Below are 26,002 nucleotides of genomic sequence, written 5' to 3'. Positions count from 1 at the left end.
CAAACAAACAAATAAATAATAAAATATTAAAAACAAAAAGCTTGTCATTTATTTAGAAGTGTGTATGGTAATAATATGTAGGGGAGAGCTCAATTTATAAATATATAAATATGCATGTAACAGTGAAATTTTGACATATTTTTGGATTTCCTATGTAATATAAAGTTACAGTGTAAGTAGGTAAAATAAAGGTATTTGTCTTCCAATAGAAGATAATATGTAATAGCAAGTTTCAGATACTGACAAAAAACACTGTAGTAATTCACTGTTGTTTATTTTTCCAGGTTGCCAAAGAAAGTGTACTACAGTTTTATCCGAAAGCCAACATTGTAGCTTACCATGACAGCATCATGAAGTATGCTCTAATTACTATATTACAAAGTTGTTTGCTATGAATTTTTAATTAAACTTTTAAAATGAAAGGAATTTTTATTACCATATATGTGAGTCCAGAATCATTCTGGGTGTGCGGTTTTTTCTTTTACTTTGTTTGTTTGTTTGTTTTTTTTGAAGCAGGGTTTCACTCTAGCCCAGCTAATTTAGAACTCAGTCTGTAGCCTAAATTGGCTTTGAACTTGTGATCAACATCCTAACTCAGCCTCCTGAGTGCTGGGATTATAAGTGTGAGCCACTAAGTCTGGCTTCATTCTGCATGTTAAAACGACTTTTCCTTTTTTGTTGTTTCTGAGGTAGGTTCTCACTGTAGCCCAGGCTGACCTGGAAGCTGGCCTCAAACTCAGTGATCTTCCTACCTCTGCCTCCAGAGTACTGAGATTAAGGCATATGCCACCATACCCAGTCTTAAAATGTTTTTTCTAGAATGCTTAAAATATAGTAGTTTGTACTTAGCTAAGCTAAATATGTATAATTTTGGAAGTGCTGTAAAATGTGGTGGGTTTAATCTTACACACACACACACACACACACACACACACACGCTATCAAAATAAGGCCTTGTTTGAAGTCCTGGAATTCGAGAAAGCCTCACAATTTTTCAAGGTATTTGTCTTTATGCCTGTGTTTTTCTTCCCTGAATATTTGCTCTGTGGTCCTGCCAGTAGCCTTGTAGCCTCTTATCCTGTGTTGCTTTCTCAGTGCTGCTAAAAGCAGAGGCCCTGGGGACCTGAACCCTGTCTGATCCTGACCATGTGAGGTGAAACCACAGGCCTGGCAGATCCTGGGAATGTACTCTTTGCATTTTCCCAGGCCCTTCCTTCCCTGAGAAGGCCTGGTGACACTAGTAAGGTTATACCAGCTTTCTGCTGTTTGAGATTTTATTTGGTACCTTAAGTAGCTGGTCAGAAAGGATCTTTTTTTTTGAGGTAGGTTTTTTTTTCAGGTAGGCTGATCTGGAATTCACTATGTTGTCTCCAAGTGGCCTTGAACTGACAGTGAGTGATCCTCCTACCTCTGCCTCCCAAGTGCTGGGATTAAAGACACGTGCCACCACACTCAATTTAAGGAGAAGAATTTAAGTGACATAATTTCTTTCAAGTGCTTATGATGGGAAAATGTGTCTATAGTGTGTACTTCTAACCTTAGCTATTTTTGTGTTGTTGTTACTCCTCTCAGCATTCTTACTATACTGTGGAAGATAATATGTAAGGACATTTATAGTGACATTTTGTTTTGTTTTGTAGCCCTGACTATAATGTGGAATTTTTTCGACAGTTTATATTGGTTATGAATGCATTAGATAACAGAGGTAAGGTGATTTTTAATACTTTTATTGTCTTAGTATTTCTTCCCTATGTCAGGTGATTAGAAATTCAGTATTTATTCAGGTTTTTGAGATAGGGCCTAGAACTCACCATAGTCCTGGTTAGCCTCAAAATTTAAGGCAGTCTTTTTGTCTCCCTCTTCGTAGTGCCAGGGTTACAAATGTGCCTGTCAAGATGAGGTTTTAGTTTGTCAGGGCCTGGGCAGGTGGCTCAGTGGTTAAAGGTGCTTGCTTGCAAAACCTGGCCTGGGCTCAATTCCCCAGCCAACCACATAAAGCTGGATGGGCAGCTGATTGTAACAGCAGAAAGAGATCTTGGCATACACATGCACATACACAAAATAAAAACTCTTGCAAGTTGATGGAAGTTTTTTTATTTTTTATTTTGGTTTTACGAGGCAGGGTCTCACTTTAGCTCACGCTGACCTGGAATTCTCTATGCAGTCTCAGGGTGGCCTAGAACTCACAGTAATTCTCCTACCTCTGCCTCCCGAGTGCTGGGATTAAAGGCGTGCGCCACCACGCCTGGCTGGAAGTTTTTTTTAGAATTGAGTTTTCTTTTTTGACCCAGACAAGAATTTACCCATCATATCCTTTACTGTTCTACCAAAAGTTGTAGATAAGAGGTTTGGGGACTTTAAAGAATGACTGCTAGGGAGTTTGTGTGGATGTCTTTGTCTCAGAAGATTGCAGCATGTAAACACTGTACCACTTTGGTTGTACATGTCTTACCCTAGGGTTAATAAAAACAATGGATGGATTTTCAATCCTTTGAGATTAAATTGATAAGATGCTGAAGCTTTTTGTTTGTTCTTGAGACAGAGTCTCATAGGCAGGTTGCAAAGTAGATAGGTAGCTGAAGATGCTTGAAGCTTTTCTGTTCCTTCTACCCCACCTTTCCAAGTGCTAGAATGACAGGTATTTGCCACCACACCTGGTTTAAGATGCTAAAATTGAAGGCCAAGGCTCTAGACTTATTTTAGACATTTTGATGCCATAAGATGTAAGAACAGATTCTTCTAGATGTACATCTTTCTCTGTTTTGCTTTCGCAGTGTTGTATGGGGTTTCATATAGTCAGGTACTATATAGTCAGCTGATGATATTGACTAATCTGTTTTTGGAATGTAGGGTGAAATTCAGTAATATTCCTGCCTATACTTATTCCTACATATAAAAGTATTGCCAGATAAGTTTGTAATAGTTCGGGAAATATCAAAAGGAGAAAAGCATCGTAAGTCAGAATGACTTTTTCTTCTAGCTTTAACTGTCTTAATAGTTCCTAATTACTATACTATATTCTTTACCCACTGCCATGTATTACTTACTAATAATAGTAGAAGGAACATATAAGACAGCTTTGGATAAGGCTCACCATAGAGGAGAAGGATGCACTTTGGCTTATTTGCTTTGTATTTTGCAGTGCTGAGTCAAACCCAGAATCCTGTATACTAGACAAGATATACCTTGGCTCTAGCACTTTGGAATTGGGATTTGAAAATTATTTACTTTTTTTAAAATATTTATTTATTTATTTATTTGAGAGCGACAGACAGAGACAGAAAGAGGCAGAGAGGGAGAATGGGCACACCAAGGCCTCCAGCCACTGCAAATGAACTCCAGACAATGCGCCCCCTTGTGGGTCTTGGGGAGTCGAGCCTCGAACCGGGGTCCTTAGGCTTCACAGGCAAGCGCTTAGCCGCTTAGCCATCTCTCCAGCCCTATTTACTTTTTTTAAAAAAATCATTTATTGGAGAGAAAGAGGCAGATAGAATAAGCATGCTAGGTATTTGAACCATTGCAAATGAAATCCAAATGCAAATGCCACCTTGTGCATCTGGATTATGTGGATACTGTGGAGTCAAGCCTGGGTCCTCAGGCTTGCCAGGCAAGTGCCTTAACCACTAAGCTATCTCTCCAGCCCTGAGAATTATTTACTTTATAAAAAATATTTTTTTAGCCAAGCATGGTGGCTCATGCTTTTAATCCTTGTCAGCACTTGGGAGACGGAGGTAGGAGGATCACCATGAGTTTGAGGCTACCCTGAGAATACGTAGTGAATTCCAGGGCAGCCTGAGCTACAGTGAAACCCTACTTTGAAAAACTAAAAAAGTGGGGCTGGGGAAATGGATTAGCAGTTAAGGCGTTTGCCTGCGAAGCCTATGGACCCTGGTTCAATTCCCCAGGACCAACATAAGCAGATGCACAAGGTGGCATATGCATCTGAAGTTCATTTACAGTGGCTGGAGGCCCTGGCGTGCCCATTCTCTCTCTGTCTCTCTACATGCCTATTTCTGTCTCTCTCTCTCTCTCTCAAATAAATAAAAATAAAAATATCAAAAAAAAAAAACTAAAAAAGGACTGGAGAGATGGCTTAGCGGTTAAGGCACTTGCCAGCGAACCCAAGGACTCAGGTTCTATTGGCTGGTACCCACATAAGCTAGATGCACATAGTTTCTCATATATCTGGAGTTTGTTTGCTATAGCTAGAGGCCTTGGTGAACCCATTCTCTTTCTCTAACCTCCCTCCCCCCCCCCTCAAAAATAAAATAGTTTTGGAAAAAACCAAATAAATATTTTAAGCTGGGCATGGTGGCATATGTCTTTAATCCCAGCACCCGGGAGGCAGAAGTAGGAGAATCACCATGAGTTCAAGGCAACCCTGAGACTACATAGTAAATTCCAGGTCAGCCTGGGCTGCAGCGAGATCCTGCCTTGAAAAACCAAACTATAAAAAAATAAAAATTATTTATTTGAGAGCGAAAGAGGCAGGTATAGAGAAAGAATGGGGGTGTGCCAGGGCCTCTAGCCACTGCAAACAAACTCCAGACATGATGTGTCACTTTGTATATCTGGCTGTACATGGGTACTGGGGAATTGAACCAGGGTCCTTAGGCTTTGCAAGCATGTGCCTTAACTACTGAGCCATCTCTCCAGCCCAGTTACTGACTTTTTTTCCCAAAAAAATCTTTCAAGGAGAAGGAATAGCTGTACCAGAACTTCTTGCCACTGCAGACAAACTGCAGATGTATGCACTAGTTTGTTTGTCTGGCTTTACATAAGTGCATTGCAAGCAAATGCCTTTTAACTGCTTCGCCATTTCCTCAGCTTCTTTAAAATTTTTGTAAGTGAATGCCCTAGAAGTGTCTGTAATTAACATGTTATTGGGCTGATGATGTAGCTCAGGAGTAGAGTGCTTGTTTAGTGTAGCAAAGGTACAAAGTTCCTTGCACATGACTGCAGAAAACATAACAAAAGATGGTTGTTATCTGACTGTGGCCATGGTAAAGCTGCACTTAAATAATTTAGATAATTGTCATCTTGATAACTAGTTTGTCTTTTCAGAAATTTTGTGTTTTACAAACTCTTTCCTAACTAGTATTTTTCTAACAGCTGCCCGAAACCATGTTAATAGGATGTGTTTGGCAGCTGACGTGCCTCTTATTGAGAGTGGGACTGCTGGTTATCTTGGACAAGTAACTACTATAAAGAAGGTAAAGAAATGTTTGACTTTGACTTTACAATATTTTATCCCTTAGGAGGGAAAGAAGTAAGATTCGAGTGTATATAGTACAAACAGGCCAGTATTAGAGGTCTAGAGTATTTCACACCATATAAAGCAGTATAAGGAAGAAAAATGACAGCACTAGGAGGCAGAGGTGGGATGTCATTCTGAGCTCACGCCCACCCTTAGACTACTTGGTGAGTTCCAGGTGACACTATCTTGAAAAACCAGGGGGAAAAGTGTATGGTGCTTGGATCCTTGGGTATGTTCAATTCCCAGCAAACAAACCCCTGTTCCCAAATAAAACTTAGACTGCTGTAAGGACAAGCAGAAAGAGGAGGCAGGAGGTCTTTTGGCTTTGTGTCACTTTGGTTCACTTAATTTATGTGTCGAACTCCATAGACTGACAAATATAACACATGATGGAGACTTCTCAGTAGCCATGGAACTGCATGCTGTCCTTACATAACACTATAGAATAGGGTAAATGGGTGCACACTCAGCCCGTGTTACAGAATCCCACCATTGGAATTGAGTGCTGACCATCTGCTGTCATCTGCCTTTATTTAAGAGAGGGAGAGAAAGTATGGGCATGCCAGAGCCTCCCACTGTTGCAGGTGAAGTCCAGACGTATGTGCCATTTTGTGTGTCATGATTTATATGGGTACTGGGGAATTGAATATCAGGCTTTACAAGCAAGCACCTTTAGTTGTTGATCCATCTCCCCAACCCTTACAAATTACATTTGAAGAATTCTTTTAGGGGATTTCCCCCCCAGGGGGTCTCACTCTAGCCCAGGCGTGGAATTTACTATGTAGTTTCAGGGTGGCCTCAAACTCACAGCCTCCCAAATGCTGGGATTAAAGGTGTGTACCACCTTGCCTGGCTCATTTGTTTGTTTTTCAAGGTAGGGTCTCATTTTAGCCCCAGCTGACCTGGAAATCGCTGGTCTCAGGGTGGCCTCGAACTTTGCATTCCTCCTATCTCTGCCTCCTGAGTGCTGGAATTAAAGGCCTGTGCCACCATATTTGGCTTCTTTTGCAGGTTTTAAAACTATGAAAAGAAAATTAAACTGTACTTTTAAAACTTGTTCATTTTATCTGAGCTTCCCCTCCTCCCATCTTATTTGAGAGAAAGGGAGAAAGAGAGAGAATGGGAGCTGCAGGGCCTCCAACTGCTGCAAAGGAACTCCAGACACATGTGCCACCTTGTACATCTGGTTTATGTGGGTCCTGGGTCCTTTGGCTTTGCAGGCAAGCGCCTTAACTGTTAAGCCATCTCTCCAGCCCCAAATTGTGACTTTGTTTGTGGTAAATAAAGTGTTGTACATATCAAAGTATATATCTTTTTTTAAAAAATATTTATTTATTTACTTATTAAAGAGCGACAGACACAGAGAGAGAGAATGGGCGCGCCAGGGCCTCCAGCCTCTGCAAACGAACTCCAGACACGTGGGCCCCCTTGTGCATCTGGCTAATGTGGGACCTGGGGAACCGAGCCTCGAACCGGGGTCCTTAGGCTTCACAGGCAAGCGCTTAACCGCTAAGCCATCTCTCCAGCCCTCTTTTTTTTTCTTTTTTGAGGCAAGCCCAACAGACTTGTCTTTTTTTTTTTTTTTTTTTTTAATGTAAGAGGGGGAGAGAATTGGTGTGCCAGTGCTTCCAGCCACAGTAATCTACTCGTGTAGATTACCTTTTGTGCATGTGTGACCTTGCATGCTTTTGTCACCTTGTGCATCTGGCTTATGTGGGACCAGGGGAGTCAAACATGGTTTCTTAAGCTTCTCAGGCAAGCACCTTAACAGTTAAGCTGTCTCTTCAGTCCTAAACTATATGTAATTTAATGCAGGTGTTTAGTATCTGCACATCAAGGCAATAGTTCTCCCTATCCCCTAAGGCAGCGTATGACTCTAGCCCAGGCTTACCTGGAATTCACTTTGTAGCTAGACTGGCCTCAAACTCATAGCAATCCTCTTACCTGAGACTAATGGTGTTCTCTACCAGGCCCACCAAGTTCTCTTTTTTTTTCCCCCCTACTGAAACAAAATATGACTGCATGCCATGTGGCTGTCCTTCAGAAATTATGTTGGGAGTCAAGCAAACAAGTTACAGTATTAGGGAGAAGGCCCTGTGTCTGCTATAGTTTATATTTAACAGTGTTTATAGGGTTTGAGTCTTATTATTAGAAAGACATTGTTTCCTATAAAACCCATTACTTGCTGGGTATGGTGGCACATGCCTTTAATCCCAGCACTCATTTGCATGAAGGAGCAAGAGACCCTGTCTCACATAAAAGTGAAGTACAGGGCTACAGAGATGGCTCAGTAGTTAAGAGCACTTCCTGTTCAGGTATAAGAGCCTGAGAGCCCTGACAGGCTCCACATAATCAGCTGGGTGTAACCATGCACTTCTGTAACCCCAGTCCCGTGGGAAGCAGAGATTGGAGAACAGCAGGGGCTCACCAAAAAAAAAAAAAGAGAGAATGAGAGAAAGAAAGAACCAGCAGCAGCCAGGTGTGGTGGCACACACCTTTAATCCCAGCATTTGGGTAGCAGAGGTAGGAGGATCATCATGAGTTTGAGTTTGTTTGAGATTCCATAGATTCCACATCAGCCTGGGCTACAGTGAGACCCTATTCGAGAAACAAAACCATTACTAGTATCCTAAAATAGCCACTATATTTTATAGATACATATATTTAAATTGCATTTCTGAACTTGTATTTTATTTGCATGGAAAGAGAATGGTTGTGCAAGGGCATCTTGCCACTGCAAACAAACTCCAGATGTATGTGCCACTTTGTATCTGGCTTTATGTGCATACTGGGGATTTGAACCTAGTCTCCCAGGCTTCATAATCAAGCTCCTTTATCTGCTGTGCCATCTCATATACTTAACTTTAAATGTGTACCAGTGAAAACAAGGAAAGCATGGGAATACCGCAGGGTTTGTTTTGTTGTTTTTTTTTTTTTTGTTTTTATTCAAGGTAGGGTTTCACTGTATCCCAGGCTGACCTGGAATTCACTGCATTCTAAGGGTGGCCTTGAACTCATGGCAGTCCTCCTACTTCTGCCTCCCAAGTGCTGGGATTAAAGGCGTGCACCATCATAATAATATTACTTGTAATAATTACATGAGTTTATGTAATTTATGACATACTAAGTGTATATCTGTTGATAGACTTTTTTTTTTTTTTGTCTTTTTTAAAAAATAATTGTTTGGGGGCTAGAGAGATGGCTTAGTGTTTAAGGCACTTACCAGCAAAGCCAATGGACCCAGGTTCAGTTCCCCAGTACCCATATAAAGCCAGATGCACAAAGTAGTGCACGCATCTGGAGTACATTTGCAGTGGCTAGACGCCTGGTTACCCATTCTGTCTCTCTCCTCCTTTCTCATAAATAAGTATTTTTTAAAAATTGGTTGGAAAACTATCTTTTGGTAGTTTTTCTGTGTAATGCAATGAAGGTAAAGCTCTCTGTTTTGACATGGAGGTGCAATAATTTTGGAGGTTGCTTTGTATACTCTTGCTGGGTATCAGGAGGCCCAGCTCATCCTTACTTGCGAGTATGGCATATTCAGTGTAGACTCTGTAATACTTAATATTCCAAAAGTTTCTTGATGACAGAAAGCCTAGTTGACATGTAGAGGAAGGAATAGTGTTTGCAGTTACGTTACCCTATAATCAGCATCATGGAATAAGTTGTTTTTTTGTTTTGTTTTGTTTTGTTTTGTTTTCATTTCCCGACTTTATAGGGTGTAACCGAGTGTTATGAATGTCATCCTAAGCCAACACAGAGAACTTTTCCTGGCTGTACGATTCGGAATACACCTTCTGAACCTATTCATTGCATCGTTTGGGCAAAATATTTGTTCAAGTAAGAGAGTATTTCTGTACATATTTTTCAGTACTGATTATGAGAAATGAGTTCATTTTTACTTAAATCTCATGGGGTGGTTGTATTTATAGGGTGATGAGACATGAGTGGTTTTTTTTTAATGTTTCTTGGATTAACTTCAGACAACATTCATTGCATGTCATAAATGAGATTTAGGATGTTTAGTCTGGTATCGGAGACAGGCATGTGGCTAAATAAATACAAATATATATATTTGGAAATATGAAAACATGCTTATAAATAACCCTTTAGTTAAAAAGAAATCACAATGGAAGTTGGGCCTGGGGAAATAGCTTGGCAGTTAAAAGTGCTTGGGTTCAAGTCTCTAGCACTCACATGAAGCTGGAATGCATTCATTTGCACTGGTGGGAGGCCTGTCCCTTCTCCAGTGTGCAAATAAGTAAACTACTTGGGCTGGGCATGATAGTGCACACCTATAATCCCAACACTCAGGAGGCAGAGGTGGGGGATTGCTTGCTGTTAGTTCGTGGCCAGCCTGGGACTACACAGAGTGAATTCCAGGTCAGCCTGGGCTAGAGTGAAACCCTACCTTTGTGCTCCCTGCCTTCCCCCACCCCCAGAAAAAAAAAAAACTATTTAGTGTTAAAATTAAAAATATGTGCAAATAAATAAAAAACTACTTGGGCTGGGCGTGATGGAGCATGCTGTTAATTCCAGCATTTGGGAGACAGGTCTGAGGGTTGTTGTGAGTTCGAGGTTAGCCTACGACTACACAGTGAGCTCCAGCCTGAGTTGGAGTCAGACCTGGAAAGAAGACAGTGTGGGTATGGTGGCTCACCACCTGTAATCCCAGCACTGGAGAGGCCGAGGTAGGCTGACATACTTGAGTTGAGGCCAGCCTGGGCTAGTGAGACCCTGTCTCCAACAAAGGGTTGGGAGGCTGGGGAGATGGCATAGCTGTTAAGGTGCTTACTGGCAAAGCCCGAGGACCCAGGTTCAATATCTCAGTATGCATGTAAAGCTGGATATATAATACATCTGGAGTTCCTTTGCAGTGGCTAGAGGCTTGGTGTGCTTATTCTCTATTGGCCTCTTTCTTTCAAATAAATAAAGTATATTTAAATATTTTTATTTATTTTTGCTTATTTGAGGTAGGGTCTCACCCTAACCCTGGCTGACCTGGAATTCATTACGTAGTCTCACGGTGGCCTAAAATTCACAGCAATTCTCCTACTTTTGCCTCATTGTGCTAGGATTAAAGGCATGTGCCACCATGTCTGGCTTGTTTTATTTATTTATTTATTTATTTATTTATTTTGATCTTTTCGAAGTAGGGTTTTGAACTAGCCCACCCTGAATAGGAATTCACTATGGAGTCTCAGGCTGGCCTCGAGCTCACAGCAATCCTCCTACTTCTCTGTCTCCCAAGTGCTGGGATTAAAGGCATGCACTACCACACCAGGCTTTTTTTTTTTTTTTTTTTTTTTTTTTTTTTATTGGGGTGGAGAGACGGCTTAGCAGTTAAGGCGCTTGCCTGTGAAGCCTAAGAATGCGTGTTTGAATCTCCAGGTCTCACTTAGCCAGATGTATAGTGACGCATGCAAGTGTACAGTGCTGCATATGCACACAAGAGGGCACACGTGTCTGGGGTTCATTCACAGTGACTGAAAGGCCCTGGCCTGCTCACCTGCTTTCTCCCCCCCATCTCTCTAAAATTAATAATAATAATAAATCCTTATTGACAGTTTCCATAGTTATAGACAATAAGCCATGATAATTCTCTTTCCCTCCCTCCCCATCTCTCTAAAATTAATAATAATAATAATCTTTTTATTGACAGCTTCCATAGCTATAGTTATAGACAATAAGCCATGATAATTCTCTCCCTTCCTCTCTTTCCCCTTCACAAATCCACTCTCCATCTATCCCCTCCCCTCTTGATTAATCTCTCTCTCATTTTGATGTCATCACCTTTTCCTCTTACTATGATGGTATTGTGTAGGTAGTACTAGGCACTGCGAGGTCATGAATATAAAGGCCAAATTGTGTCTGGATAATTGCTTTGTAAGGAGTCCTACCCTTTCTTTGGCTCTTAGATTCTTTCCACCACCTCTTCTGCAGTGAACCCTGAGCCTTGGAGGGTGTGATAGAGATATTTCAGTGCTGAACACTCCTCTGTCACTTCTTAGTACTGTGGTGCCTTTTGAGTCATTCCAGTGGTCACCATCTGCAAAGAGAAGCTTCTCTAATCAAAAGTGAGAGAAGGATTGGAGGGATGGCTTAGTGGTTAAGGCACTTGCCTGCAAAGCCAAATGACCAGGTTTCAGTTCCCCAATGTTTACATAAAGCCAGATGCATAGAGTGGTGTATGCTAGTTTGTTTGTAGAAGCTGGAGGCCCTAGCGCACCCATTTTTTGTCATGCTCTCACTTGCTGTCTGTCAAATAAATAAATAAATAAATGAAAATTTAAAAATATTTTTTAAAAGTGAGAGTAACATTAATATGTGCTTATTTATTTATTTGAGAAAGAGAGAGGCAGACACTAGGGGCCTCTTGGTGAAAATGAACACTAGGCACTTGCACAACTATTTCTGTCTAGCTTGGGAATTGAACCCCAGCCAGCATGTTTTGCAAGTAGCCTCATCTTTTTGTAGCGTGTGGGGGGGGGGGTCACCCCGTAAGCTCCCTGTATCACTCTTTCACCTGTTCTTACTTGAAATGGAGTCTATTACTGATGCCAGATCTTGATGGTAATTTTTTTACTCCCGTGGTAGGGTTTCCCTCTAGCCCAGGGATGCTGACCTGGAATTTCCTGTGCTGTCTCAGGGTGGCCCAAGCACTCAGGAGGCAAAGATAGGAGGATCGCTTTTAGTTCAAGGTGGTTTTTGTTTTGTTTTGTTTTTTTTGTTCTTGTGTTTTTCTTTTTTCTTTTTTAAATTTTTTTTTTTGTGGTTCTTTTTTAAATTTTTTGTTGTTATTTTATTTTTATTTTAGAGCGACAGACAGAGAGAAAGAGACAGAGATAGAGAGAATGGGCGCGCCAGGGCCTCCAGCCACTGCAAACGAACTCCAGACGCGTGTGCCCCCCTTGTGCATCTGGCTAACCTGGTCCTGGGGAACCGAGCCTTGAACCGGGGTCCTTAGGCTTCACAGGCAAGCGCTTAACCGCTAAGCCATCTCTCCAGCGCTGTTCTTGTGTTTTTCAAGGTTTCACTCTAGCTCAGGCTGACCTGGAATTCACTCTGTAGTCTCAGAGGGGCCTTGAACTCAGTGATGCTCCTATGTCTGCTTCCCGAGTGTTGGGAGTACACCACCGTGCCCAGCTTTCTTCAGGCTCTTATACTTGAACAGGAAGTGCTCTTAACAATTGAGACATCTCTACAGTCCTGTATTTCATTTTCTGTGAGACAGGGTCTCTTGCTCTTTCCTGCAATTGAGTGCTGGGAGAGAGAGGGGCAGGGAGAGAGGGAGGAGAGAAGAGAAAAGGTGCAAACAAATGAGACACATGCGCCACCTTGTGCATCCAGTTTACTCTGGGAACCTCTCCACTCCTCTGTTTGCCTATTTTTTTGACAGATTTTTACATTGGAATATACAGAACCTTGCTGGTAGAAATAAATACAGATGTAAAATTTAGCCTTATTGTCATGATAGCCAACATCAGCATGAAAGCCATCTGAACAGACTGCTTTAACTCTCTAGGTTTATGGAGTGTAAGTTATTCACTGTAAACATTTGGGATGTTCTCTAAGTGGGGCCTGTGAGTAAGGAACAGTGCTGGTGGTTGAAAGTGCTGGGTAGAGTGTAAATGCCTGCTGTTCTTAAATGACAGCCAGCTGTTTGGGGAGGAGGATGCGGACCAAGAAGTGTCACCTGACAGAGCTGACCCTGAAGCTTCCTGTGAGTAAACTTCCACGTTTTCTTATTAAGAATGTTTTATTTATTTATTTAAGAGATGGAAAGAGGCGGGGGGGGGGGGAGAGAATGAGAATATGGGCGCGCTAGGACCTCCACCCACTACAAATGAACTCCAGACACATGTGCCACCTTGTGCATCTGGCTTTCATGGTTCCTGGGGAATCAAATCAAGATCCTTTGGCTTTGCAGGCAAATGCCTTAGTTGATAAGCCATCTCTCCAGCCCCCATATATTTTCTTACTAATGACTGTTGCCATTATTTTGCTAATTTCATATTGGTACCTTAAGAGAAAAGTAGTGGTTGCTGTTATTTACTAGATAATAGGTATTTAACATGTTTGTTTGTTTGTTTAGGTTTTTCAAGGTAGGGTCTTACTCTGGCCCAGGCTGACCTGGAACTCATTATGTAGTGGCAGGGTGGCAGGGTGGTCTTGAACTCATAGCGATCCTCCTATCTCTGCCTTGAGTGCTGGGATTAAAGGCCTGCTCAACCACGCCCACCTTAACATGTTTTTTTTTGTTGTTTATTTGAGAGCGACAAACAGAGGGGCGGGGAGAGAATGGGCACGCCAGGGCTTCCAGGCACTGCAAATGAACTCCATATGCATGCGCCCCCTTGTGCATCTGGCTAACGTGGGTCCTAGGGAATCGAGCCTCGAACCGGGGTCCTTAGGCTTCACAGGCAAGCGCTTAACCGCTAAGCCATCTCTCCAGCCCTTAACATTTTTTTTTTTTTTTTTTTTTTTTTTGGTTTTTTGAGGTAGGGTCTCACTCTGGTCCAGGCTGACCTGGAATTAACTCTGTCATGTCAGGGTGGCCTTGAACTCATGGCAATCCTACCTCTGCCTCCCAAGTGTTGGGATTAAAGGCGTGCGCCACGCCCGGCTTAACATGTTATTTTTAAAACAAGGCTTACCAAAGGAATGGTTCCATTTTGCTGCTGATGAAATGAAATAGAGAAATTTCACAGATGTAATCTTTAGAGCTGGAAACAGTGCCCAGTTCTGTTTATAGAGCTGTGCTTTAATCTGTTAAACATGTGGCATTTAGAAAGTGAGACAAAGAGATAATGATGTTGCCAGTGCTTGTTATTGTCCTAGATCTCATAGTAGTGCATTGCACACAGTGAGTGACTTTCTTCTGTCATGGCGGCTGGAATTCAGTTCTGCATTGAAAATAGAATGTTTTTTAGGGGAACCAACAGAAGCTGAAGCCAGAGCCCGGGCATCTAATGAAGATGGAGACATTAAGCGTATTTCCACTAAGGAATGGGCTAAGTCAACTGGATATGATCCAGTTAAACTTTTTACCAAGGTTTGATTTTCTTTAATCCAGGACCTCACACATATTATGCAAATACTTTACCACTGAACTATATGTCAACTAGGTTTATTTTATTGTTATTTGTATATAGATATATTGTTATAAATCTTTTACAGTAGTACATGAAGTTGCACTAAGTTTATTTGTGGGTATATGCTGATATTGTTCTAACAAAGTGATTGCTGGCATCTTAACTAGGTTGGGAAGTGTTAGTGCCTGTGCTAAGTAAGTATGGCATCTATGCAGGAGGCACAGGCAGAAGCTTGCTTCAGTACTTCCTGTAAGTTTTGCCTTCTATCATTGCACAGGACTTGTTTTCCTGTGTTCATTATTTCTTTTGTTTTTAGTGAAAGTCTCATGTGCCCAGACTGGCCTCTAGCTATGTGTAGCTGAGAATGACCTTGAGCTCCTAATGATACTTCCATCTACTGAGTGGCACACAGGCATGCACTGTTATACTCAGCAGAACTTGGGTCTTCTGTAGCCAGTTTGGGTTCCTGTTGCTTATTATCTTTACCACTTATGTATTTTTGGTTTTTCAAAGTAGAGCCTCATTCTAGTCCAGGCTGACCTGGAATTCACTATGTGGTCTCAGGGTAGCCTTGAACTCATGGTGATCCTCCTACCTCTGCCTCCTGAGTGGTGGCATTAAAGGTGTGTGCCACCATGCCTGGCAATAATAATATTATTATTATTATATTAATATCATTAATATAATATTATTATTACTACTATTATTTCTTATTTGAGAGAAATAGGAGAGTTTTTAAAATAAATATATTTATTTGCAAGGTGAGAGAGAATGGTCATGTCAGTTGCTGATATCGGCCACTGCAAATGAACTTGAGACACATGTGCCATCTTGTGCATCTGGTTTGTGTGGGTACTGGGGAATTGAACCTGGGTCCTTAGGGTTTCCATGCGAGCACCTTAACCACTAAGCCATCACTCCAACCCTCTTTTTTTTTTTTTTTAAGGTAGGGTCTCATTCTAGACAGGCTGACCTTGGAATTCACTGTGTGGTCTCAGGCTGGCCTCAAACTCGTGGTGATTCTCCTACCTCTGCCTCCCAAGTGCTGATATTAAAGGTGTGTGCCACCACACCTGGTTCTTTCTTCCTTTTTTAGAAAATTTTTTGTTTTTTAAGATTTGTTTTTATTTATTAGAGACAGAGGGGGGGGAGAGAGAGAATGGGTGCACCAGGGCCTCTAGCCACTGCAAACGAACTCCAGACACATGTGCCACCATGTGCATCTGGCTTACATGGGACCTGAAGATGTGAACCTGAGTCCTTAGCCTTTGTAGGCATGTTCCTTAACCACTAAGCCATCTCTCCAGCCCCCTTTTTTTTTTTCCTTTTTAATGTATTTGTTCACAAGTAGTGAGTGATAGAGATGGGCCTGTAGCCACTGCAAATGGATTCCAGATGCATGTCCCACTTGGTGAATCTAGCTTTGTGTTGATACTGGTGAATCAGACTCAGTTTGTTAGGCTCCATAGGCAAGGGTCTTAGCTCCTGAGCTATTTCTCCCGCCCTTTTCTTTCTTTCTTGTATGGTTTTTGTTTTTCAAGATAGGGTCTCACTCAAGCCAGGGTGACCTGGAGTTTACTCTGTAATCTCAGGGTGGCATCGAACTCACAGTGACTCTTACCTCAGTCTCCAAAGTGCTGTGATTAAAGGCATGCTCCACCATGCTTGGCTTTTTTTTTTTTTTTTTTTTTTTTAATTTTTGGATTTTCGAGGTAGGGTCTCACTGTACCTCAGGCTGTTATTTTGTATTATAATTTTTTTTTAATTTTTTAATTTTTTTTTTTTGGTTTTTCGAGGTAAGGTCTCACTCTGGCTCAGGCTGACCTGGAATTCACTCTGTAGTCTCAGGGTGGCCTCAAACTCTCGGCGATCCTCCTACCTCTGCCTCCCGAGTGCTGGGATTAAAGGCGTGCGCCACCACGCCTGGCTATAATTTTATTATTAGAGAGAATGGGCACACTAGGGTCTCTAGCCACAGCAAATGAACTCCAAACGTATGTGCCATTATGTGCATTTGGCTTATGTTTGTTCTGGAGAATTGAACCTGGGTCCTTCAGCTTCATAGGCAAGCGTCTTAACATCTAAGCCATCTCTCCAGCCACCCCTCCTCACCTTTTTTGTTTTAATTTATTTGGGAGTAGGCCGAGAATGGACACACTGGGGTCTCCTACCACTTCAGACAAACTAGATGAATATATTACTTTGTGTATCTGGCTTTATGTAGTAATCAAACTTGGATTCTTTTTTTGCATTTTATTTTTATTTATTTATTTGAGAGGGAGAGAGAGAAAAAATGGCCTCCAACCACTGCGCAGAACTCCAGATGCGCCACTTTATGCGTCTGGCTTATGTGGGTCCTGGGGAATCAAACCATGGTCCTTTGGCTTTGCAGGCAAGTGTCTTAACTGCTAAGCCATCTCTCTAGCCCTGGACCTTCTTTTTCTTTCTATTTCTTGAGGCTTTCCTTACTGACTTGCAGAATATATTCACAAACAGAGCCACTGACAGCATCAATATTTATGATTGCTTTTGTCTCTTTGTCTCCATAGAAGGTTTCTTAACTCATTATTTGAAAATTTATTTTCAAAATATTTACTTATTTATTTATTAGAGAGGAAGAGAGACAGAGAGTGAGTATGGGCACATGAGGGCATCTTGCCACTGCAAATGAACTCCACACAAATGTGTCACTTTGTGCATCTGGCTTTACTTGGGTACCAGAGAATCAAACCCAGGTTTTTGTTTTTTGGTTTTTTTTTTTTTTTGGTTTATTTTTATTTATTTATTTGAAAGCGACAGAGAAAGAGGTAGAGAGAGAGAGAGAGAGAGAGAGAGAGAGAGAGAGAGAGAATGGGCACGCCAGAGCTTCCAGCCACTGCAGACGAATTCCAGATGCGTGCGCCCCCTTGTGCATCTGACTAACGTGGGTCCTGGGGAATCGAACCTCGAACCGGGGTCCTTAGGCTTCACAGGCAAGCGCTTAACTGCTAAGCCATCTCTCCAGCCCCAAACCCAGGTTTTATAAAGCAAGTACCTTTAACTACCTTAGCACCCATTTTTATCTCGTCCTTACCACCTTGAGGGCTGTCCGGTACTATGCTGCCACCCATTCCCATTCTTGGGTGCATTGCCAGCAGCTCCAACTTCCACATTTCCAGTACCTAGTCAATTCCTCCCTGCCTGATTCCTGTTTTTTGAGTCAGGGTCTCACTTTAGCCCAGACTGACCTAGAAGTCACTCAGTAGTCCAGGCTGATCTCAAGAGTCATGGTGATCCTGCTCAACGTTGCCCCAAGTGCTAGGATTATAGACATAAACTATAACACCCAGCTACAGGCTATCATCTCTCCATCTTTTTTTGAGACAGAATCTTACTGGCCTAGAGCCTAATAATTACACTAGACTGACTAACCAGCAAGTTCCAAGTCCCAGGTGCTGGGATTACATGTGCAAGCCACCATAACTGGCTTCTTTTTTTTTTTTTTTAAGGCTGGGTCTTACTCTTAACTCAGGCTGACTTGGAATTCACTATGTATTCTCAGGTGGCCTTGAACTCACGGAGGATCCTCTTACCTCTGCCTCCCAAGTGCTGGGATTAAACACGTGTGCCACCACACCCAGCTTTATTTTTTTGTTGACAACTTCCATAATTACAGAGAAGTAACTCATGGTAATTCCCTCCCTTTCCCCTCTTACCCCTTTGAAACTCCACCCTTCATTGTACCCCTTTCCCCTCTCCCCTCTCAGTCAGGCTCTTTTATTTTGGTGTCATTATCCTTTCCTCCTATTATGATGGTCTTGTATAGGTAGTGTCAGGCACTGCAAGGTCATGGATATCCAAGCCATTTTGTGTCTGGAGGAGCACGTTGTAAGCAGTCCTACCCTTACTTTGGCTCTTACATTCTTTCTGCCACCTCGTCCTCAATAGACTCTGAGCCTTGGAAGGTGTGATAGAGATATTTCAGTGCTGAGCACTCCTTTGTCCCTTCTCAGCACCATGATGCCTTCTGAGTCATGCCAGGGTCACTGCCATCTGAAAAGAGAAGGTTCTGTAACCAAAAGTGAGAGTAGCATTAATACATGGTATGAACATTAAAATGAGAAGTGCTTACTGGGCAGTTAGGTGAGCATAGTACATACATTTAGCCAGACAGCAGCAAACGTTACACCCCTAGGGCTCATGACTAGCCCTGTTGTAGGTTTACAGTATCAGGGATGTATTCCCTCCCATGGAGCGGGCCTCCAGTCCATTAGAGGGTGGTTGGTTTTCCCCATAACAGACATGCCCCATTGCACCTGTTGGCTCAATTGGCTGGCCAAATTTAAGGCTTGCAGTGTCTGCATGCAGTGTAGCTTTTTCCAGCTTTCTGTCACACAGCTGGCTTTTTTCTGTGACTATTGGAGATCTAGCTGAAGTCCTCATGCTTGAGAGGCAAGCATTTTCTGGTGAGATATTTCCCAGCCATTTCATATGTTACTGTCTCCTATGTTTTCTCATTGCTTAGGCAGTTAATACAAAATTCTAAGTACATATCTTTAATTTTTCATGAAAAGAATTGTATTCTAGGCCAGATGTGTTAGCACATGGCATGTCTTTAATCTTGGCACTTGGAAGGCTGAGGTAGGATACCTGTGAGTTTGAGGCCAGCCTGGGCTAGAGTGAGACCTTACCTTGAAAAAAAAAAATCTATATTCTAATTATTTATAAATTTGGCTTGCTTTCCAAAGATCAAATATTGAGAATATTTTAGTAGAAATAGTTACAATTTTTAATTTTAGCTACATGAATGTTCTTACTTGGTACTTCAGTAAATGTTTTGAGTAAATTAATTTAAAAATGCAGATAAGAAGAAAGTAGAAATATTAAGGTCCCTGAAATGCTGCCATACATCTTGCTATTTGTGTGTTTTATTTCTGCCCTTTTTACTTGTTAGAGGAGAAAGCACATTTCAAAGTCACAAATGGTTAAGTTCTTGGGCTTGGGATATTGCTCAGGGTAGAACATTTGCCAAGCATACTGAATGCTCTGGTTCAATCACCAGTATTAGAAGGGCAAACACCAGTTCTGTTGAGCACATTTGTTGAGTACCCACAAACTGACTGGTATCTTGGGATTACTGGTTATATTCCATTGATGTGAACCCCCCCAACCCTTTTTTTTTTTTTTTTTTTTAAGGTAAGGTCTCACTCTACCCCAGGCTGACCTGGAATTCACTCTGTATTCTCAGGGTGGCCTCGAGCTCATGGCAATCCTCCTTCCTCTGCCTCCCAAGTGCTGGGATTAAGAGCATGTGCCACCACGCCCAGCTTCATGAACTCCCTTTCTCTGGGTCACTATGATTCAGACTGAGCTTTGGAGTATGGGGGGAGGTGACAAAAAGACCAAGGCAGAGGTTAGAACTTCTCCAAATGCTGGAACTTTCTTTCTGTTTTTCCTTTATTTTAATGAGGCAAGCTCAACACACTGGCCTTTTTTTTTAATGTGTTGTGGGAGAGAACAGGTGCACCAGGGCCTCCAGCCACTGCAGTCGAACTCTAGACTTGTTTGCCACCTTGCGTGCTTGTGTCACTGCACATCTGGCTCACATGGGACCTGGAGAGTTGAACATGAGTCCTGAGGCTTCATAGGCAGGCACCTTAACTGCTGAGTCATCTCTCCAGCCCTCTCTGTGTTTTTGAACTTGTTACTGTACTGGCATTTATCATGTCTTCAAATAAGATTTCATAGTTTAATTATAATACTTAATTTGATGTTTTTTCATTTGGGACATGTTGGGCTTAATGAGATTCTTTTTCTCTTTTTTTAGCTTTTTAAAGATGATATCAGGTATCTATTGACAATGGACAAACTGTGGCGCAAAAGGAAACCTCCAGTTCCTTTGGACTGGGCTGAGGTACAAAGTCAAGGTAAAAAATACATTTTAGTCCTGAGGGCACCTAAATTGGAAATTACCTCACCCTTCACATAAAGGTTTTTTTTTTTTTTTTATGTTGGGCATGGTGGCACACCTTTATGGGAGAGAGAAATAGCTGGCGCACCACGGCCTCCAGCCACTGCAGTTGAGCTCCAGATGCAGGTGCCTTGTCCACTTGCTTCACCTTGTGCATCTGGCTTATGTGGGACCTGGGGAGTGGGAAATGGGCCCTTAGGCTGCATAGACAGGCGCCTTAGCCATTAAGCCATCTATCTAGCCCCCTCTGTCAACATTTTAAGGAGTGCTCTGGCTGTCTTTCTCTGTACATAGACACAGGCAGTTGTGTGCATGTTACATAAATGGAGTCCTTTATACTGGCAGGTGCTTGTCAGTATCATTGAACTAGTCACTAATTAATTGTGGTTGCTTCCTTTCCTGAAATAAAATATGGTGAGTTTATGCTTTTGCCTTTGGTAATTATTTCTTGAAGATTTAATTTAGGAACACATTGTAAAATTTTAAATTTAAGAGAAAATAACTACTGTAGTGTCTGTTTCCTTCTGTTCCTCTTTGACATGTTATATCTTCTTTCTCTGAATATCAGTGGAGTCCAGAGCACAGTTGAAGTTAAAAGGCCCCAGGAGACTTAATATCACTTAGGAGCAGTTCTCAGCAATATGGCATACTTGTTGGACACTTTGAAACATGACTGATAGCTTCCGCATACTGAGTGCTATCCCTGCTAGGCATAGTATGATACCATTTTAGTTACATTGTATTATATAGTCAAATAACATTGTAAGTTACATTATCTCCACTGGTAATATTGCAAGGTCCTGACATGGTCCATGGTCTTGCACCTTTCCTTGAAGTTCAACATTTTTTTTGGTACAGATACTTGTATTAATAGTTATTCATTTATTATTATTCTTTTTTTGGTTTTGGTTTGTTTTTGCAAGGTAGGTTCTTATCCTATGCCAGGCTGACCTGGAATTCACTCTGTATTCTCAATGTGGCCTTGAGCTTATGACCATCCTCCTACCTCTGCCTCCTGAGTGCTGGAATTAAAGGTGAGCACCACCACGCCTGGCTTTTAGTTATTATTTACTTATTTTTTGTTTTGTTTTCTGAATAGGGTTTCACTCTAGTCCAGGCAGACCTAGAATTCACTATGTAGTCTCAGGGTGGCCTCGAACTCAAGGCAGTCCTCCTACCTCTGCCTCCTGGTGGGATGAAAGGTGTGTCACCACGCCCAACTTAATAGTTATTTAAATGGAATTTTTCATATTTTCTAAATGTTGTTAGTGGTCAGGCAATGTTTACTGGAACTCTTTCTTTTTGTTTTCAAGGAGAAGAAGCTGATGCATCTGATCTGCAGAGTGAGCCCCAGTTAGGCCTGAAAGACCAGCAGGTTCTAGATGTGAAGAGCTATGCCAGTCTTTTTTCAAAGAGCATTGAGACTTTAAGAGTTCATTTAGCAGAAAAAGGGGATGGAGCTGAGCTCATATGGGATAAGGTTTGTTTTGAAAATGTGTGTCAAATGCACCTAATTTACATTTTAGCTCTTGAGCTGCAAGAGAAGCTAAATCTAATGATTTTTGGTATATCTCACTTGTTCTATCAGATTTTAAAGAAATGAGTTTGATTTGTTTTAAATGTGTTCACGTCCAGTTGTACTTGAAGTGTGTATTTTCTGCATGTGAATTAAGGAATTTCACAGCATGATTTTTGTATTCCAATAATGTATTGTGGTTGATGAAGATGTTGAGTAGAAAAATAATGGAAGTCATTGCATTGGAGTGTTATACTGACTTAGGAATAGAACAGTTGCATTCATCAAAGTCCATGCTTATGGAGGAAGCAGCTCATTATTCCCTATACCCCTCTTGGGAATTGAGCCCAGGGCTGTGCACGATAGGCAGGCACGCTGTTACTGAGCTACCTGCCCATGGTGTTTTTTGTTTGGTTTTGGTTTTTCTGAGTAGGGTTTCACTGTAGCCCAGGCAGTCCTGGAATGAATTCACTAGTCTCAGGCTGGCCTAAAATTCACAGTGATCCTCCTACCTCTCTGCCTGTTCTGGGATTAAAGGTATACACTTTTTTTTTAATTTGACAGAAAGAATATGAATGAATGAATGAATATAGGCACACCAGAGCCTCTAGCCACTACAAACAAACTCCAGACATATGCATCACCTTGTGCATCTGGCTTACGTGGGTCCTGGGGAATTGAACCCAGGTCCTTTGGCTTTGAAGGCAAGCACATTAATTGCTAAGCCATCTCTCCAGTCCCTTTTCTTTGTTTCTGGGCCAGGGTTTCACTATGCTGCTCAAGTTGTCACCACCATACCTAGCTATAAATCTGCCGTTCTGTTGAAATGGCTGTGGCTATTTCAAAAGTCTGAGAGGAAAGCCTGCAAGGTGTCTCATGCTTGTAATACCAAAACTTAGGTGGTTGAGAGAGGAAGATTGCCATGTTCAAGTCCAGTGTAAATTGTAGAATGAGACTGTCAGAAAAAAATAAGTCTGAAAGACATCTCAAGACCAAAAGATGTGATTTTACTTAAGCCTGAACTGTGAATTGGTCCTGTGCAATTAGATGTTGTATTATGAGTTCATTGAACTTAATTGTAATTTTGATTGCCGACAAACTGATGTGCCTGATGAGGTTTATGTGTCTTTGTGGTGATGAAGACTTGAGAGGGAGCTGAGGGTTTAGCATGGGGTGGGAATGCCTGGTGTATGCCTCAGAGTAAGGCTCATGTTGGGCCAGCTTAGAAACTGCCTTTGTGCAGACTTTGGGACTTAGGTGGGTTGAGTCAGACATCTAAAGTGAAACTGTGAAGTTTCTTTTTTTGTTTGTCTTTTTTTTTAATATTTATTTTTATGTATTTATTTATTCGAGACAGAGAGAGGGGTGGGAGGGAGGAAGCAAGGGAGTGAGAGAGAATGAGAATGGGCGTGCCAGGGCTTCTAGCCACTGCAAACAAACTCCAGTCGCATGCACCACCATGTCCATCTGGCTTATGTGGGACCTGGAGAATCGAACTTGGGTCCTTAGACTTCGCAGGCAAGTGCCTTAACTGCTAAGCCATTTCTTCAGCCCTTGTTTTTGTTTTTTGATTTTTGGTTTTTCTCAATCCAATCTAGTCCAGGCTGACCTGGATTTCACTATGTAGTCTTAGCCCTAAACTCAGCAATTCTTTTACCTCTGCCTCCTGAGTGCTGGGATCAAAGGGCTGTGCCACCACGCCTGTCTCAGCTCTAGATGTTTGAAATTTTTATAACCACTAGTCTCTTGGGTTTATGTGATATAAATGGTAGATTTTAAAATATTTTATTTGTTATTCTAAATAATTTGGAAAGTTTTCATAATTTCACAGGGGCCATAAAAGGAGTTCCTTAGAACTGAGATTGTTACCCTCTGTAGTGGACACCTAACAGGTCACATAGCCATTTCTCTATGGTTACCTGCACAAGATCGAATTTGTCAGCATTTCCTCATGGATGAGGAAGGGGCCTGTTCATCTCCCTGTCCCCTTTCTTACCATGGCCAAGCTCCATTGGCAGTTAATGACTGCTAGGAGAGAGGGAACCCTTTCCTTTGGTGGTATAGCCACTGGTGTGTTGCCCATGCTCTGGTAAATAACCTCCCACCCATGCTCATGTAATCATGAGCCCAAATTAAATTCATTAGGTAACAGGAAGACATGAAAATGAATGGAGAGGGATAAGAAAGCATAGTAAGTTCCAGGTGTATCCACTTAGTCCCAGTGCATTTGTTTGAACAGAAGCACTTTCCAGTAAAGCATGGTGGTTCTTGGGGTTCTTGTCAGGCTCTCATTCCTGAATTAGAGAATCAGCTGAGCTCCTGTCCTCTACGGGTACCATCTTGCTACTTAGGTGTCTGGCCTCTCCCTCGCCACCACCCAGTTAGCTGACTGCAGCACTGTAGACATGTAAATGCGACTATTCTGAAAGTACTACTTGTCAACAAGTAAGTTTGTGAGAAGTCATCCAGCTTGTTATTGGCAGGATGATCCTTCTGCAATGGACTTTGTCACCTCCGCCGCAAACCTCAGGATGCATATTTTCAGCATGAATATGAAGAGCAGATTTGATATAAAATGTAAGTGTACTTCAGTTATATCATTAAAACCGCATTGTACACTTTCTTTTTTAACAGTACCTTTTTTTTTTTTTTTTTTGTAGCAATGGCAGGGAACATTATTCCAGCTATTGCAACTACTAATGCAGTAATTGCTGGATTGATAGTATTGGAAGGATTGAAGATCTTATCAGGAAAGATAGACCAGTGTAGAACAGTAAGTATTTCCTTTTACTTTACTTCCTGTTTTTGTAATTTTTGCTTGCTTGTTTATTTATTTATTTATTTATTTTTGTTGTTTTGAGGTAGGGTCTCCCTCTAGCCCAGGCTGACCTGGAATTCACTCTGTATTCTCATGGTGGCCTTGCACTCACAGAGATCCTCCTACCTCTGCCTCCCAAGTACTGGGATTAAAAGCATGCACCACCACGACCAACTTCTTTTTGTAATTTTTTAAAAATTCCTTTATCTGCAAACAGAGAGAGAAAGTGAATAGGTGTACCAGGGCTTCCAGCTGCTGCAAATGGACTCAGGTGCCTGCGCCACTGTGTGTCTGGCTTTACATGGGTCCTGGGGAATCTAGCCTTGAGTCATCAGGCTTTGCAGGCAAGCACTTTGACCACTGATTCTCCAGCCCTTGTTTTTTTTTTTTTTTTTTTTTTTTTTTTTTTGCAGTAGGTTTTCACTCTGGTCCAGGCTGACCTGGAATTCACTCTGTAGTCTCAGGGTGGCCACGAACTCTTGGTCATCCTCCTACCTCTGCCTCCTGAGTGCTGGGATCAAAGGCATGCACCACCAAGCTGACAGCCCTTGTTTTTTGAGTTAGGGCTTCACTCTAGCTCAGGTTGATCTGAAACTCACTGTCTAGACCAGGCTGTTCTCCATTCTCAGCCTTCTGTGTGCTGAGATTGTGTGCCACCACACCCAGCTCAGCCTCTTTTGAAAGTAATTTAAGCTGGGCGTGGTGGCAAAGATTGGAGGATCACCATGAGTTTAAAACCAGCTTAGAGCTACAGAGTGAGACCTCAAAAAAAAAAAAAAAATTTTAAAAGAAATAGCATTGATTGAACAATTTTTTTGTTAACCTGTTGGGAATTAAACCAGGGCCTCACTCATGGTAGACAAGTGCTTCTGCTGCTGAGCCAGGAAATTTCTGGGCTTGTGGTTCTTTGTTTTGATTTGTTTTGTTTTTGTTTTTTTGAGGTAGGGCCTTACTCTAGTCCAGTACTGGGATTAAAGGCATGCCCCACCATGCCCGCTTGTTTTATTTTTTTGAGGTAGGGTTTCATTCTAGCCTATGCTGACCTGGAATTCACTATGTAGTCTTAGGGTGGTCTTGAACTCATGGCAATCTTGCTACCTCTGCCTCCCGAGTGCTGGTTTACCACCACGCCTGGCTTATTTATTTATTTTTTTGTAAGCAGAGAGAGACAGGAGAGACGAAGTAAATGGATGCACCAGGGCCTCCAGCTACTGCAAACAAACCCCAAATGCATTGCGCACCAGTGTGCATTTTGGTTTTACATGAGTACTGAGAAATCAAATCCTGTTGTTAGACTTTGCAGGCAGGCACCTTAACCACTGAGCAATCTCTCCAGCCCCTGATATTTTTATTTTTATTTAAAAGA

General features: G+C 41.8%; 1 protein-coding gene across 1 annotated transcript in view; it reads left to right on the top strand.

Annotated features, from left to right (window-relative positions):
• Positions 1-26,002, top strand: part of Uba2 (ubiquitin like modifier activating enzyme 2) — a 48,628-nt gene that overhangs the window by 7,893 nt on the left and 14,733 nt on the right. Inside the window, exons 3-12 of the mRNA XM_045155297.1 lie at positions 285-355; positions 1,641-1,705; positions 5,113-5,213; positions 8,976-9,097; positions 12,913-12,980; positions 14,191-14,312; positions 20,159-20,258; positions 21,616-21,782; positions 24,302-24,395; positions 24,479-24,591. Of these exons, the coding sequence (XP_045011232.1) occupies positions 285-355; positions 1,641-1,705; positions 5,113-5,213; positions 8,976-9,097; positions 12,913-12,980; positions 14,191-14,312; positions 20,159-20,258; positions 21,616-21,782; positions 24,302-24,395; positions 24,479-24,591 (1,023 nt within the window). The remainder of the gene's footprint in view (positions 1-284; positions 356-1,640; positions 1,706-5,112; positions 5,214-8,975; positions 9,098-12,912; positions 12,981-14,190; positions 14,313-20,158; positions 20,259-21,615; positions 21,783-24,301; positions 24,396-24,478; positions 24,592-26,002) is intronic.

This window comes from Jaculus jaculus, chromosome 7 (assembly GCF_020740685.1).
Source record: "Jaculus jaculus isolate mJacJac1 chromosome 7, mJacJac1.mat.Y.cur, whole genome shotgun sequence".
NCBI classification, from domain to species: domain Eukaryota; kingdom Metazoa; phylum Chordata; class Mammalia; order Rodentia; family Dipodidae; genus Jaculus; species Jaculus jaculus.
Note: the sequence above shows the minus strand (reverse complement) of the source record. Positions and strands in the feature narration are given on the sequence as shown.